Source organism: Callorhinus ursinus, unplaced genomic scaffold, assembly GCF_003265705.2.
Source record: "Callorhinus ursinus isolate GAN/ISIS: 27379988/994484 unplaced genomic scaffold, GSC_fseal_2.0 scaffold4, whole genome shotgun sequence".
Classification (NCBI taxonomy): domain Eukaryota; kingdom Metazoa; phylum Chordata; class Mammalia; order Carnivora; family Otariidae; genus Callorhinus; species Callorhinus ursinus.
The window spans coordinates 159,357,964-159,373,444 of record NW_027397066.1 but is presented as its reverse complement, the minus strand read 5'-3'; the positions used below and the strand labels follow the sequence as shown (position 1 = coordinate 159,373,444).

At 52.7% G+C, this 15,481-nt stretch overlaps 1 protein-coding gene across 3 annotated transcripts in view; it reads left to right on the top strand.

Moving 5' to 3' along the window:
* Nucleotides 1-15,481, top strand: part of BMP1 (bone morphogenetic protein 1) — a 42,990-nt gene that overhangs the window by 9,369 nt on the left and 18,140 nt on the right. For 2 of the 3 annotated variants that reach the window (XR_012378114.1, XM_025873867.2), the window contains exons 3-11: nt 392-556; nt 745-862; nt 1,172-1,350; nt 2,117-2,222; nt 3,682-3,806; nt 4,382-4,497; nt 12,228-12,330; nt 14,918-15,034; nt 15,268-15,413. Coding sequence is in view for 2 of the 3 variants with exons in the window: in XM_025873867.2 (XP_025729652.1) it covers nt 392-556; nt 745-862; nt 1,172-1,350; nt 2,117-2,222; nt 3,682-3,806; nt 4,382-4,497; nt 12,228-12,330; nt 14,918-15,034; nt 15,268-15,413 (1,175 nt within the window). In the remaining variant the exon portion in view is untranslated. The remainder of the gene's footprint in view (nt 1-391; nt 557-744; nt 863-1,171; nt 1,351-2,116; nt 2,223-3,681; nt 3,807-4,381; nt 4,498-12,227; nt 12,331-14,917; nt 15,035-15,267; nt 15,414-15,481) is intronic. The other variant, XM_073892634.1, reaches the window with a different exon arrangement.

The following is a 15,481-nucleotide window of genomic DNA, read 5'->3' as shown; positions in this document are numbered from 1 at the left end:
AGACAGCACGGCAATGCTTCAACACATCAGGGTGGAAGGGAGTCATTTTAAACAGCAAAGTCACCAGCAAAAAGCCCCAAATGCAAAAAAAAAATTGGCACTAAATAGACTATGAAAAAGATACTTATTGACAGTACGAGAGCTGAAACAAGAAGGCAGAGTGTCACCTTGTTCCCCCTCAGTTGGGCATGTGGGTGACTCACTTTTCCCTGCTCTGTGCATGTCAGCAAATAACCATGAGAGAGCTGAGGGTATTGATTTTGGGATTACAAATAACTTTTAGTGAGTGGGGAAATATGGACTCCCCCCAAATGAGGATAGATTATACAATTTGTTTCCTGTGCCACCCCTTCATTCACTTGCTACCAATGTCTTCCTCTTCCAACCCAAGGAAATTCTTCTACCTTCAACTGCCAGAGCACTAGTGGGCAGCTGCAGAGGAAAAGCCGTGGGAGATGGAGAGGCAGGTCCCGGAGCCGGCGGGCAGCAACATCCAGACCAGAGCGTGTGTGGCCCGATGGGGTCATCCCCTTTGTCATTGGGGGAAACTTCACTGGTGCGTGTGATGTTGGGGGGCCAGGGGAGCAGCCTGCATCTGGGCCTGGCCATGGGGCAGCTGGGTCATGTGTTGTGGTAGGAGTGGTACCTTCTGTGTACCTGTCCAACGAGAGGCTGACATCTAGCAATGGGTGGAGATGGGCCCAGCTGGACACTGTGACAACCTGGCCCCCTTCATCCTGGCAGGCAGCCAGAGGGCAGTCTTCCGGCAAGCCATGAGGCACTGGGAGAAGCACACCTGTGTCACCTTCCTGGAGCGCACTGACGAGGACAGCTATATTGTATTCACCTATAGACCCTGCGGGTGAGCAGGGGCCCCTGGGCACTGTACCCTCGGCCACCACCCCAACCCATATTCTGCCCTGGGCACCGCTGCTGCCCCAGCGGGGCCTGACACTGCGTCATCTGTCTCCCTCCCACCCCCTTACCCTGGGACATCTCCCCAGGAGCCGCCCTGATGTGGCTATGACCCCTGCACACAGCCTGGGCATCCCATGCTCAGGCCCCTCCCCTGCGCCTCACTCCCCTGCCCCCCTGGCAGCCTCGCCCGGCCCCTGAGTGGATGCACTCCCCCAGCTCGGGACCGCCCCCCTGAGCTGGCCCCGCCCTCCAGGTGCTGCTCCTACGTGGGTCGCCGTGGCGGGGGCCCACAGGCCATCTCAATTGGCAAGAACTGTGACAAGTTCGGCATCGTTGTCCACGAACTGGGCCATGTCATCGGCTTCTGGCACGAGCACACGCGGCCAGACCGGGACCGCCACGTCTCCATCGTTCGGGAAAACATCCAGCCAGGTAGCACCTTGACCTTGGCGCCTAGCTGTGTGCGGCACCTGCCCCAGCACCCGCTCCAGGACCTCTGATGGGGGTGGGAGCTGCTGCCTGGAGCCATCGCTTTTGGTCAGCTTAGTGGGCAGCCCTTGTCCAGGGCCCAGGTTGGTCCAGACCGCAGCCCTGAGACATCGGCTCCCTGCCGGCAGCATCTCTGAGACCCTTGATCAGTTGTAGAGCTGCTTGGCGGGGCTGGGAGAGATCCTGGTCCTGGACACAGAGGCCATCGGGAGCAGCCAGAGCCCAGCTGCCCTGGGGTGGGGGAGAGTTTGTGGGGGGAATTGGCACAATCCCCCAAGTCATTTCAGCATTTCTCTTCACTTTTCCCCAGTCTTCTGCCCTCTGCCTGGTCTCTCTTCTAAGGGTTTTTTCTTTCTTGTTTCTCCTGGCTACCTCCCTCCCCTCCCTTCCTGCTTCCTTCCTCCCTCCCAGGCCTCCTCCACACTTCCCTGCTTTCATCTCCCTGTGGTTCTAGAAATGGGTGCTTCCTTTCCATACTCCCTGAGCCTTCCCTCCAGCCAGTCCTCGTTGACCCTGCCCCTCTGCTGGACAGACTCTCTAGAGACCCACCCCTACCCCCAGGCTTCCCTTGGCTGCTCCCCGGACCCTCAGGTAGGGGGGCACCTCTCAAGTGCAGGGAGGACCCCACTCCCCACCGTGAAAAGGTGGCATTGCACCCCACACAGACCCACCCCTCCCACCCCCCACACCTTTTTCCTGGTCTTCGCAGGGCAGGAGTATAACTTCTTGAAGATGGAGCTCCAGGAGGTGGAGTCCCTGGGGGAGACCTATGATTTTGACAGTATCATGCACTATGCCCGGAACACGTTCTCCAGGTGAGAGATGGGGCCTGGCCTCCTCTGGGGCAGCCCGATCCCGCCCTCTGTAGGCCATTCTCTTTGGGCCTCTCGTTTTGCACTGGGCTGTCCTGCTGGGGCAGTCACCAAGGACAAGAGTGGACTTCTGGGTGGCCGCAGCCTCCAAGCAGAGGACCCATGGGAACCACCTGCCTTGCTGTCCTCTTCCATGACGGGTCCATGGCCCGGCCGGGGCTCACAAAGCCTAGTACCGTGTACCCCGAGGGCACCTGGCCCAAGAGGCTGAAAATCCAGCCGCTCTGCCTGCCACACAGATATATGCTGTGGTTCCAGAACTGTATCAGCCCAGTGGAGCTGAGCTTTTCTCTCATCTGTCAGCCAAAAGAGGCATGTTTTTCTAATTGGGGGCATCCTTTCTAATCAGTCTGGCTTTTTGTAACTGGCTAATTTGTACAAAGGCTCCCTCTTGCCCTGAACTAGCCTCTCTCCCCTGCTCACAAGCGCACACACACCTACTCCCTTTCCTGGGCCCACGTTCCCAGAAATCACAGTCAGAACTCCCAGAGGTAGTGGCCCAGCCTCCGCACCCCCAGCTTCTCCTTAGAGTGTGGGAAACGGCCCCTCCCCCCTCTTCCTCAGGCTCCCCTTCCCGGCCTGGCCTTTCCCATGCCTGGCTCTTTCCTCATCCTCTGTCTGCTCTCCTGCTCTGTCCCGCACACAGTGCCCCTCCTCAGTCTCGCCCGCGTCCAGACCTGAGGGAACAGAGACCGAGGAAGGGTGGTGAGGTCATCCCGCCCCCCACGGCCACAGACCTCCCCTGGACATTTCCCACCACATCCTACTCTGCCCCCTGCCGAGTTCCACCCAGCTGGGTGTGAGTCAGGGGCCCTGGGGAGGTGGAGGGCCGCCTGCTTCCCTTCGCCCTGCTCCTCCCAGATGGCAACACCCAGGACTTAGCAGGCAGGAACTCGGGGGGACAGGAGGCACTGATGGATCGGGAGTTGCGGGGCTGTCCCCAGGGTCTGGTCCGGCCACGCTGGAACTTGTTGAGAGCAGCCTGTGGTAGGATACGCATTGGCCCTGGCAGTCCTAGGAGAGGTTCAGCATGAGGGGCCGCGGAAGCAGGGGCTGGGAGAGGCTGGACCCATGATCACTAGGGGCCCGAAGCTCTTCTGAGGCTGGGGACTGGACCCAGACTGAGCCGGGGCACCGGGAGGTCCCCGGGGCATGCGGACCCTGCATCCCTGACTTCCCAGAGTATTCCTGGGGTTCCCCCAGGCTCCAGTCGTGTGGCTGCCACGGAGCAGGGTGGCTGCTGGTCAGTGGGCAGCATAATGACAGGGTGAGATCTCTCCACCCGTCCCTGACCCTACGGAGGAATGTCTGGGCTCTGGCAGGGTCGTGACCTTGGGTGCACACAGGCACGCCACCCCTCCTTCCATCAGACTCTCACCCAGGTCGGGCTTTTCCTCCTCAGGGGCATCTTCCTGGACACCATTGTTCCCAAGTACGAGGTCAATGGGGTGAAACCTCCCATCGGTCAAAGGACCCGGCTCAGCAAGGGGGACATCGCCCAGGCCCGCAAGCTCTACAAATGCCCAGGTCGGGGCAGGGAGGGACGGGCCAGGGAGGGGTGGAGGACAGAGCCTGAAGCAGCCAGTGGGCCAGGGCCTGGGGCTGAGGAGGTTAAAGCTGTGAGTCTTAGAGAAGGCCAGAGGCTGCCTGGTGTTGGGGGTGGGGGCACCCAGGCAGGGGCACTGTTCAAGTTAAGGAACCAGACTGGGGCTGGGATTGGGTGGTGGTGAGATGTTGAGCCCCACACCTTCCAGGCGTCTGGGAGAAGAGGGCAGGAGGAGCTGGAAAGAGGGCTGGCAGAGCAGTTCTCAGGGAGTGAGGTAGAGTGAGGCCTGCAGAAGGAGCTTGACCTTAACTCTGGAAACCATGTTGCCTTGACAACAGCGCATCCTGTAGCACTAGGCTGAAGAGGTCAGAGGTGTGAGCTTATATGTGAGGAGCAGGGAGGGCATCTTAAAGGGACAGGACCATCCTGGACTCCCTCCCCTCCTCAGCCGTTCTTCTCGCCCCCAAAGGATGCAAGAGTTCTGGGCGGGGAGCCAGAAGGCTGGGGGGATTGGGCATCTGCAGCCAGCAGTTCAGTCATTTCCTTTCCTTGACAGCCTGCGGAGAGACCCTACAAGACAGCACAGGCAACTTCTCCTCCCCTGAGTACCCCAATGGCTACTCCGCCCACATGCACTGCGTATGGCGCATCTCAGTCACACCTGGGGAGAAGGTAACTGAGCGTCCCCTCCTCTGCCAGGATCCCAGAGTAGGAGAGCATAGTCGGTTGTGGCTGTGAATGACCCACCTGGGAAACGTAGACCCATTCACCCCATAAGAAATGGAGCACTGCCTCAAGGAGGGGCTTCTAGCAATCGTTGTAAATAAAGGTTGACTCGCAGAGAGCACTTGCTACACGAGAGGCACTTTTCCACGCGCTTGTCAGGTTCACCCACAGGGTTTTCATGTGGAATCTGGACCTCTCACCCACCCCTGTACTTTCCATGTCCTTCCATGCATTTTGATTGTTTCCAGGAGTCAGCTTTAAGACTTTATTTCCCTTGATTGGAACATGGCACTTAATGCACTAGTGCAGTCTCGAGCCCAACTAGGTTTTATTCCTGGTCATGTCGTTCAGTCCAACAGCTCTCAAGACCATTTGGAATCTGAGTCCACCATTTTGCAGGTGGCCGTCCCTTTTACTATGTCCCGAGCTCTTGATAAGCATATCTTCTGGGTCTTTGGAACCTGGTCTTTGATAGAAACATTGAACAGGACATGAATCAAAGCAGATCCAAGATCCCTTTCTGAGCTGACATGGTTCATCTGCAGACTTTGGGCAGAGTTATTCCACTGGCTGAGACACCACTTAATGTCACTACCACGACCTTGTTGACTGGGAAGTGAGCTTCTCAGACCATGCCTTTGTCATCTTGATAAATGCTGAATATGTAGACGGACTGCCTTACCAAATCAAATCTACTGTTCCACCAGTTGGGAAAGTGCCTTTTTAAAAAAGGAAATGACATTTGTCTGATATGCTTTGTTTCAAGTGAACCTGAACTGGTTCCTCGTAATCAAGTGTCTCCCTTCTAAATGGCGGCAGACTGTTTAATTGGGCATTGACATTCAACTCAGTGGTTTGCGATTCCCAGAATTCACTCCAAACCCTCCTTCCAACACACGCATGCGTGCGCGCACACACACCCCTTTTGAAAATTGGCAAAGCTTTTGTTCCGAGTTCTCAAGATTATAGACACTGATCACATCTGTAAGTTATTTGAGTGTCCTCTGATGTCATTTTTGAGCCTAGAGGCAAAAGCCAGTTTAAAGAGGTGTTCACTGACTCTCCTCCATTGTGATTCGGTTTCCATTTCCTTTCCAAACTGTGCTTATTTTATTTTTTGCAATTTAAAGATCATTCTTATTTGTGCTAGACTTCTATTGAGGGTTGAGTAATTCCATCACCTCTCTCAGTTAACATTCTGTCGTCTTCCCTCAAAAGTGAACCCATCCCCTCTTTGTTCTTTTTTTTTTTATTATTATTCTGAATTGAACTTAACAATTGCTGTCCTTTTGCTGCCTTGTTCTGACCATGCCCTGGCTTCCTTTATCCTTCTGCCAAAGGTCTCTGCTGCTGCAGCCTTTGGAGATCTCACAGCAGATAACAATAAAAACGACTAACGATTATTGAGCGCATTATCAGCCAGGCATGTGTTAAATTCTTTATGTGTTATGTCTTGTAATTAATACAATGACATTCTGGGCTGGTGCTAATGTTATCCCCATTTTGCATACGAGAGAGCAAACTTGGAAAAATTAAGTAACTTGCCCAAGAAACTGGATTATGACACAAAAATCCATGATTGCAATACTGTGTATTCTAAAGCCCTGTCCCATATCAACAGTTGCTAAAGCACCCTTCCACAGACCGCTGTGCCCACTACTCGCCCAGCACAGGCGGCCAGAAAGAGGCACGAGATAGTCCTGGCCCCAAGGAGCATAGAGTAGGGTAGAGCGTTGCCGTCTTTCCTCTTCAGAAGATTTGCTCAGTCAGCAGGGATCGGTCTCCTTCTCTGTTGTTCTGACCTGGAACGGGCTGGCCCTGGTCTCTAGTAGACACATGGCCGGGCCCCAGGCGCCTCCCTGTGCCTTGGGCCTGTTCCCTCCACAACTCCCAGGAGGCTCCCCACCGGGGAGAGAAGAAGGCTACAGAGAAAAATTCCAGATTCATCAGTGCGTGGTTGCAGAGAGAGAAAAAGTTAGACTCACTCACGGTCCTGGATGCAATTGTAGAGTTGTAAGTGAGCCAGAGATGGGCCCCCCCCGGGGGACAGGAGCCCTTTAAGGGCTCATGGAGGCTGGGGAGCCGGGGAGGATGGCGTTGGGACATCACAGCCGCCATTCTTCGCTGTGCACCCATTAGGTGCCAGGCAGAGTAGTAGACATCTCGTGCGCACGACCTCGTTATTCCTCCCATCAGTTTTGTGGCGCAGGGGCAGTCGTCCCTTCTGTATAGACGAAGGAGTCGGGGCTCAGCAGGCGAGCGTAACTCTGCCCAAGTTTACACAGCCAATCGTGGTGGAACCAGCATTGGGGTTCCAGGACTGCCCGACTCCAAAGTCTACGCTCTTTCAACAGTCATCCTGGAGTAAACCCGCCTGCATTCGGGCGTGGACTTTGATGTCTCTTCTGTGCTGAGAGGTTGTTTTGCCTCGCTCTCCACTTCTCTGATTATTGCCAGAAGTGCAAGTGATGTGTAAATTTTATCTTACACGGTTATGCAAGTCAGGGAGATGTCAGACAAGGAAGAGTCACTTGGGAAGGTTTCTTTTAGGACCCCCAAGTCTCTGCACTGCACGTCATTAGCAGCTGCCCCAAAGAGGACTTACAGTGTTTCCCAAGCCACGAACCAGCCCCTGATGAGCAGGAAAGTGGTTTCAGGAGATCATGGCCTATTGTTGCAGGGGAGCCAAGAAGATAAGAACTGAAGATGTCTTTTGGATTTGGCAGTGTCCACCCTCATTCCCATCCCTGCCTGTGATAGCCTGCCTATTCTTCAAGTTCCAACCCAAATCCCGCCTCCCCTGTAATGCCTTCCCTGACCCCCACCCCCGTCCCCCAGCTGGGCAGAGATGAGCCCTCCCTCCTCCGCAAGGCCTGTGCTGGACCCTCCCCTGAGTGCCTGCTTCCCCGTGCTGAAGGGTGTGGGTGGTGGGAGGGTGAAGGGAAAGCTGACCCTCATTCTTTGAGCAGCTGTGAGGCCAAATTGAGCGGCAGGCCTGGGGAGGCCACATGGAGTGGTGGCTCAGGGTGTGAGTTTAACAGCCAGAGTGCCTGGGTCTGACTCAGGTCTGCCGTGCTGTTTACTGGATGTATGATCTCGGGGAAGTTGCTTAACCGCTCTGTGCCTCCGTCTCCCCATTTGTAACGTGGGCCTGGTGGTAATGCCTCCCTCATGGGGCTGATGATACGAGGATTAGACAAGTTAATGTACGTGAAGTGGTTAGAGCAGCGCTAGCACGTGGTGGGAGCTCCATCAAGGCTAGCTGTTATTATCATTCTGTAGTCTTAATCTATTGACGGAGCAATCCCTGGTCAACCTCCCTGCGTTCCCCCATCCGCCATCTGCCTCCTGCTACTTCCAGATTCTGGAATAAACCGTTTCAGATTTCAAAATCTTAAGCAAACTCAGCTCCAGTAGTGCAACTAACTTTTTTGGAGTGGCATACACTGTAGTGTATGTATGTGGTATATATGTGTGGCATGTATGTCTGCTGTCCGTGTGACTCACACGTGTGCCAGTGTTATAAACCTTACGTATATTAACTCCCTGAGTCCTTTGAGGTAGGTACTATTACCATTGTCATCTTACAAGTAAGGAAATGGGGGCACAGAGGTGTGAAATGATGAGCCTCAGGTGGTCCAGCAAAGGCAGACGGAAGCCAGGCTGCGGGTCCCCAAGAGTCGACATATTGTCCCAATCTCTCCCTGACGGCAGCCAACAAATGTGAGGGGTACTTCCCATATGCGGGGTGCACTTGGAGACTCCACACTCTCTATCCATTTAACCCCCCAGCGCCTTAGAATCGCCCCCATGTTTGAGGCACAAAGAAATCAAGCCACAGGCCCAGAGTCACCAGCCAGGAAGTGGTAGAGCCGGCCAGGTTTTCTTTGGCAAAGGGTGGTGGCCCTGCCACCAGAGCACAGCTGTTTCCACATGACAGAAGTTGTTACAACGCTTAATTAGACATCTCTGGTCTCAATATAGCCACGGCTGTGCCTCCCTGGAGGATGCCCCTAACCGCCAGAGCAGGTCTTTTCCTCCTGAGTGAGGTGACCACTGGTTCCTCCTGCCCCGTCGGAGGTCTCGGGTGGGCCCTTTGGGGTTGCGCCGGCTGGGTGTGGTCTCTTCAGAGGGTGTGAATTCATCCGCCCGGGACAGAGCCAGAGTTGTTTCCGAGGATGAAGGGAAAGTTGCTGCCGTTCTCAGCACAGCTGCTGAGCAAGTTGATGGGCAGCCCCGGGGAGGCCACATGGAATAGTGGTGAAGGGCATAAGTTGAGGAACCAGAGTGTCCTCCCTGGGCCCTCTGCATTCCTTCTTCCGTCCAGCAACTCCTTGAAAGATAGTTTTGTTGTTCGTCAGCTACAAGGATAACATATCCATGTTGTAAGAATTTTGAAAAATAGAGGCATTCATAAGGTAAAAAATGAATATTTTCCCCTGGATCCTCCTCCAAATCCCACTCTTCAGAGGTGACTAGGCATGAGTAACACTTGCTATGTCCTTCCAGACCCTTCCAAGAATGTGTGTGTGCATTTGTGTGGATATGTGGTCTTAGATTACTTGCCTTTCACTCAGCAGTTAATTGTGGTCAGGGTTCCATGTCCACAAATCAAGTTCTACCTCAGACATGTTCATGGCTGCTTAGCATGCTGTCATCCCCTTTTCACTGCTTGGCCATCTCCTGCAGGTCTCCACTGATGGATGTTTCATTTAAGTTTTTCCTAAGTTTTTAGTATTACCAAAATCACTACAGTAAATATCTCAAGACTTAGATCATTACACACTTGGGCAAGTATATCTGTAAAATAGATTCCTGAAAGCAAAATTCTAATCAAGAAATATTTATGAAGCAACTGCTACATGCCATGCACCAAAGATTCTGTAGTGAATTAAACAAAATTCCTGTCCTCATAGGGTTTACATTTTGGCAGGGTTGGGGGACGGACAAGCAAATAAAAAGTAAATGCAGTAGGTTAGATGGTGATAAATGTCACGAAGGAAATCAGCAGTAGGAGATAAAGGAGTGAAGTGGGGGTTACTGTTCCATGTGGGAAGGCCTCATTCTCACCAGATGAGTTGGAGTAGAAATAGACAGGAAATGAGGGAACACTTTGGGCAGATAGCTGGGAAGAGCTTCTAGGCAGCAAGTGCAAAGGCCCTGAGGCAGGAGCAGGCTTGGTGTGTTTGAGGACCAGCAAGGCCAATGTGGCCAGAGCCAAATAAGCAAGGAGGAGATCGGTAGGAGATGGGGTCAAAGAGATGGGTTAGACCACAAATGACCTTAGAGGACATGGTGAAGACTTTGGATTTTACTCTGAGTAACAAGCATTAAAGGATTTTGAGCAGTGGGGAATTAAGATCCGGTTACATTGTGAAAGGTCTGCTGTGGTGAGAGGTAGGATCAAGAGTAGGAACTATTGAACTAATCTTGAGAAAAGATGATGGCAGGACCAGGACTGAGAGTCAAGAAGGAACAGGTGGTTTGAGGAGAGAAGGGGAGGATTTAAAAGGTGTGCCTGGCAGCACGAAGGGCCCAGTCGGTCTCACATTTCAAGTGAGACAGTCAACGGGCCTGTATTTTCTCTAGCCACAACATTTGACCATCCAGGAAGAGGCACCGAGTAGGTAGAAAGTCGGATTTAACCAGGGATGCAGTTTTCAGGAAGAGGAGCAAGAGAGTTGAGGTCCTATGTAAGGAGGTGATGATAAAGCTAGACCATGGATTTGCTTTGGAGTGAGATGACTGCCCCGGGCCTTTGCCACTTCCTCTGTGTCCTACTTTGGGCATTTTCTAGAAAGATGAAATATTGGGCACACTGTCTGTCTCCAGAGCAAGAGCCAGAACAGATTTCCAATGTCAGTTTTTCAAAATATGAGGACTTTTATCTTAATAATAACAATAGCTCTCAATGATGACTAATAATAATCATCAAGAGTAACATAGTGCACTTTTCAAAACACGGTCTTACTCGATTACATCTCAGAGTACCACAATTAAGAAACACTTCCCCAAACGCAAACACCTTTCAGCCCACGTACGAATCAAAAGAAAAGAAGCAGGATGGGCTGTGGATTCCAAGCTAGGCAAGGAGAGATGTGAGTACATGAAGGTAAAACGCAGGAAAACCCTGTAGGCTCAGGTTGACGGTCATGGTGAATTGGAAGGTTGTTGGACTCCCGTCGAGAGCGGTGGGCCAGGAGAGATGGGGGCCCGTGGTTGGACAGTGGGGTCCTTGAACCTGAGATTATGTGGGGGTGGGGGGGGCGGTGCACAGTTAGTGGTGATAACAAGGTCTAGGGCACGATGTGCTGGGTGTGGTGGAGAAGAGGTAGAGAGAGGAGGTCATGGCGGAGAGGCCAGGAAACGGGAAGGGTCGTCTGGGTGGATGTGGAAATCACTGAACGTTCTGCAGTCCATGTCCGTGTCAGGAGTGACTGCGAGCCAGAGTTCTCCACTGAACCTCGACCATCACAGCATTGACACGGGCTATGGACCGCAATCGCCGGTGCCGGCTTTGGGATCGTTTTCATTCTCGCCTCCACTCTGACTGCCTCTAACTCTGCAGGGTGCCATGGGGGACACAGATCTCCTTATCCTCTTTGCCTCCAGCAGGAAAGCCAGCTAGATCTAACAGGTGGGCCCTCTGGGCCATCGTGTGTCCTCTGTACACACCTCTTAGGTCACAATGAACTGTTCCCTGGAGTCCTTGCTTGTTGGACTCTAAATACACAAGAGGCTTTGGGGTGCATTCTGGAAACAACTAAAGCAATTTCTCTCCTGGAAAGTGTGCTTCTCCACCTGTTAATATGCCCACCTGCTGGGGAGAGTTGGACCTTACCGAAGTATCAAACATCCCTCCGGTATTACGTGACCAGTTTGTGAGCTCATGCTCAGGAGGCACTTAGGGCAGCGCCTGTAGCCATGAGCTCCCATGTCAGGCTGAGGTGCTCTTTCCTCATGTTATGCTCGAGGCCACTGAGGTCAGAGAGCTTGGGTGATTCACCCAAGGACTCACATCAGGAAATGCAGAGGTGACATTCCAACTCAGGCCTGTGCGTGTGGAGTCTGAGTTTTTTCACTAAGTGAGCTTTTCAGGTGTGTATATCCTTCTGAATCCTAAGCCCCTTGACAGGGACAGACCCTAAACCCATTCACAGGAAGGAATTGGATCCAGTATTCCCCTCAGCCGCTAGCATGACCCCCGCCTGGAATCGGCGTTCATAAATATGTCACCACGGGTGACTCAGCCCTTCTCTGCCTCTCCTCTCTGGACCCTTCATTCTCATTTCAGAGCCCTCGCTACCCACATGCCGCCCGGGCCCTTCCTCTCACTGAGACCTCATCCCTCTAAAGGTGCTGGATTCGTGTTCCTTAAATCCACTGCGAGGAGAGCTGGGTTTAGCCAGAAGCAATGGCTCCTCACGAAGGGTATCAGTAAAATGAGACATTTTGTATAGATTCCATCAGGCCACATATGTTAAGTGAGAGCCAGGATGTCTGAGAAGAATGCTGGCCGTCACTGGCGGGCAGCCGGGGAGAGGAGGGACGTTTCTGTGCCCAGAGCTCACTTTTGGAACCCCTTCACTATTCACGGAGGGGAAGGCAGGCTGCCACCATGGGCTGGCGAGGCGTGGGGGGCTGCGTCACGCTCCTCCTCTTCCCATGTCCCCTAGATCATTCTGAACTTCACGTCCATGGATCTGTATCGCAGCCGCCTGTGCTGGTACGACTACGTGGAGGTCCGGGACGGCTTCTGGAGGAAGGCGCCCCTCCGAGGTAACGGCACTAGCCCACCCCCCACCTCCTCTGCGGCTGAGCCCTGCGGGGTTTTAAATTGAACTCTGATTGACATACAATATCTTCTTAGTTTCAGGTGGACATCATAGTGATTGGATATTTTTATGCATCACTAAATGGTCCCCAGGATTAGGGACAGTTACCATCTGTCACCAGGCGACGTTATTACAATATTATTGATTGTATGCTCTGTGCTGTATCTGACATCCCCCATGCCTCATTTATTTTATAACCGGAAGCTTGTATCGCTTCTCGGCCTTCTGGCTACGATCAAGTGTGTCGCTAGAACCTTGCATCTCTTAACCCTTTTACACCTGTTCTGTCTATCCTCCACCCCTCCCCTCTGACACCCATCAGTTCGTATCCATGAGTCTGTTTTGTTTGTTCATTTGTTTTGTTTTTAGACTCCACGTAGAAATGAAATCATACGGTATTTGTCTTTATCTCATTTAGCACCATACCCTCTAGGGCCATCCATGTTGTCACAAATGGCAAGATTTCATCCTTTTCTGTGCCGAGTAATATTCCACTGTATGGCTATCCCACACCTTAGTTATCTGTTCCTCTACTGCGTCCGTCTCTTGGCTGTTGTAAATAATGTTGCAATGAGCAGGAGGGTGCACATAGCTCTCCGAATTGATGTTTTCACGTTCTTTGGATAAATACCTGGAAGTGGGATTGCTGGATCATAGGGCAGCTCTGTTTTTTAATTTTGGGGGAAGCTCCATACTGTTTTCCAGATTGACGTCCCCACCAGCAGTGCACAGGGCTCCCTTAGCACCACGTCCTCAAACCGGTTCTCACTCGTCTTCTTGACACCAGACAGTCCGACAGCTGTGAGGTGACATCTCATGGTAGTTTTGATTTGCATTTCCCTGATGATGAGTGATGTTGTGCCTCTTTTCATGTGCCAACTGGCCATCTCTGCGGCTTCTTTGGAGAAAAGTCTATTCAGGTCCTCTGCCCCTTTTTTATTGGGTTGTTTGGTTTTTTGATACTAACTTGTGTAAATCCTTTATATATTTTGGATATTAAACCCTTATCTCATATATGATTTACAAATATCTTCTCCCATTCAGTAAATTGCTTTTTTGTTTTGTTGACAGTTTCCCTCACCTGACAGAATTGCACAGGCTAATTCCTTCTTAGAACTACTTAGATCACAGTCTCTTCTTCCTCCCCTGAAACTCAAAGCCTGGCCAAGGGTGATCTGGCCACCCTGGTGTGGGAGCCAAGAGTCCCGGTAGAATTAGTGCCTTCTAGCTCCATCTCTAGTCCCTTCCCCGATCTGGACCTCAGGGTCCTCGGTACAGGCTTCTGGGCCTCCCACAGAGGTGATGCTCAGTGTGTGGGTCGTGGGAGTCATACAAGTGACAGAGGGAGACAGACAGGGCACAACTCCACAGCTCCAGGCTCTCTTCCTCATCTGGGCACTTTCAGAGGCTCCATTTTCTCCCTCTGCAAGATCTGGCTTAAGGGTAGCCTGGCACACCACGGAGGGCTCCCTTCTTGGCACAGTGGCCCCAACTTGTTTGCACAGGAGACTTTGTCCCTTGGTGGTGAGGGGAGTGGTGAGTAAGTGGGGGGTGAGTGGTCAGAAGCATGGGACAGAAGGTGCTTCAATGGCATAGATTTAGGGCCAAGAGAGGCTTTTGCTTCAAGCCTGAGGAGCTGTGTGCATTCTCCTCCTCCAATCAGGACATACTCCTAGGAAGCCCAGGACCGCCCATTAACATTAGAACCTTTGTTCCACATGCTGGGCCTGAAGCAGGCTGACGAATCGTTGCTAACCATCTCTTTCTGATACTTGAATATTTCTTATTAGTCACCCAAAGCAGCTGTCTTTACAACACTTCCTCCTGCAGACGTGGTAGCGTGTCCAAGATTCCACTTTCTTTTTCATAACTTACATTCCTAGGTCAGCACCCTCTGACCCTTGCCAAAGGTTGGGAAATACCCAATCTTATTTGGAACACACAAGTCATCCCTCATTGATTCTTGACTACAAAGGATTCCACAAATGGCCAGCCTCATCTGCTGACACGGATTCTTGTCATGGTTTATTTCAAAGGGGACACTTTCTGACCCAGTCCCTAGATTCTAGGATTTACTTGGGGTCCTCTGGCATCTCTTGCATTTGGTCAAATGAAAACATTTTGTAATGTACAAAGAAAGCTGTGTTCATTCTTGGTGATTACTTGTTTGCATGGAGATCAAATAAGAAAAATAATGATAAAAAAAAAAGTAATGATGGCAATATGCTCCTTTAAGAAAAAGTAAATAAAACATAGATACAGCTGGTTATTGTGAGGAGCCCCCTTTCCTCCCCGAACTCATATTCCATTCCTCAGGTGCACAGAGCCCTCTAGAAGTCTGGCTCTTCAGGGCCCCACTAGATCTTGGACCAGACTCAGGCCACCTGCAGGGTCTTGGGATTTTGTGCCAAGTGCAGAGCAGGGCCAGAGCCCCTGGGCCCCCTGGAGCAGCAGGGTGGGCTTCCTGGTGCAGGGAGGGGAGAGCGCCCTGCTTCAGGCCTCACTGCCCTCTGTGCACACTGTCTGCACAGGCCGCTTCTGTGGGGGCAAAATACCCGAGCCTATTGTCTCCACCGACAGCCGCCTCTGGGTGGAGTTCCGCAGCAGCAGCAACTGGGTCGGAAAGGGCTTCTTTGCCGTCTATGAAGGTACTGCGGAAGCGTGACAGGGAGGAGTCAGCTATGGGGTCCCTGAGCATCCCAGAACTGCCTGCTCCTGGCACCGCAGGGGCGAGGTTGAGGGCCCATGAGGGAGGATGCAGAGATCCCGGTGGGACTGGCCAGGCCCGGGGGCACTAAGAAGCTGGGGGGGGGGGGGGGGGAAGGTCGGGGGGGGGGGGAGAGGGGGGCCCTCTCACTGACCTCACGTTGTGTCCCCAAAGCCATCTGTGGGGGAGATGTGAAAAAGGACAATGGCCACATCCAGTCGCCCAATTACCCTGACGATTACCGGCCCAGCAAAGTCTGCATCTGGCGGATCCAGGTGTCCGAAGGCTTCCACGTGGGCCTCACCTTCCAGTCCTTCGAGGTAGGTCAGAGACCCTTCGGTCCCACCTCTTCGTGGGCTTCTGGTGTTGGGCCCTGGCAACCAGCGCT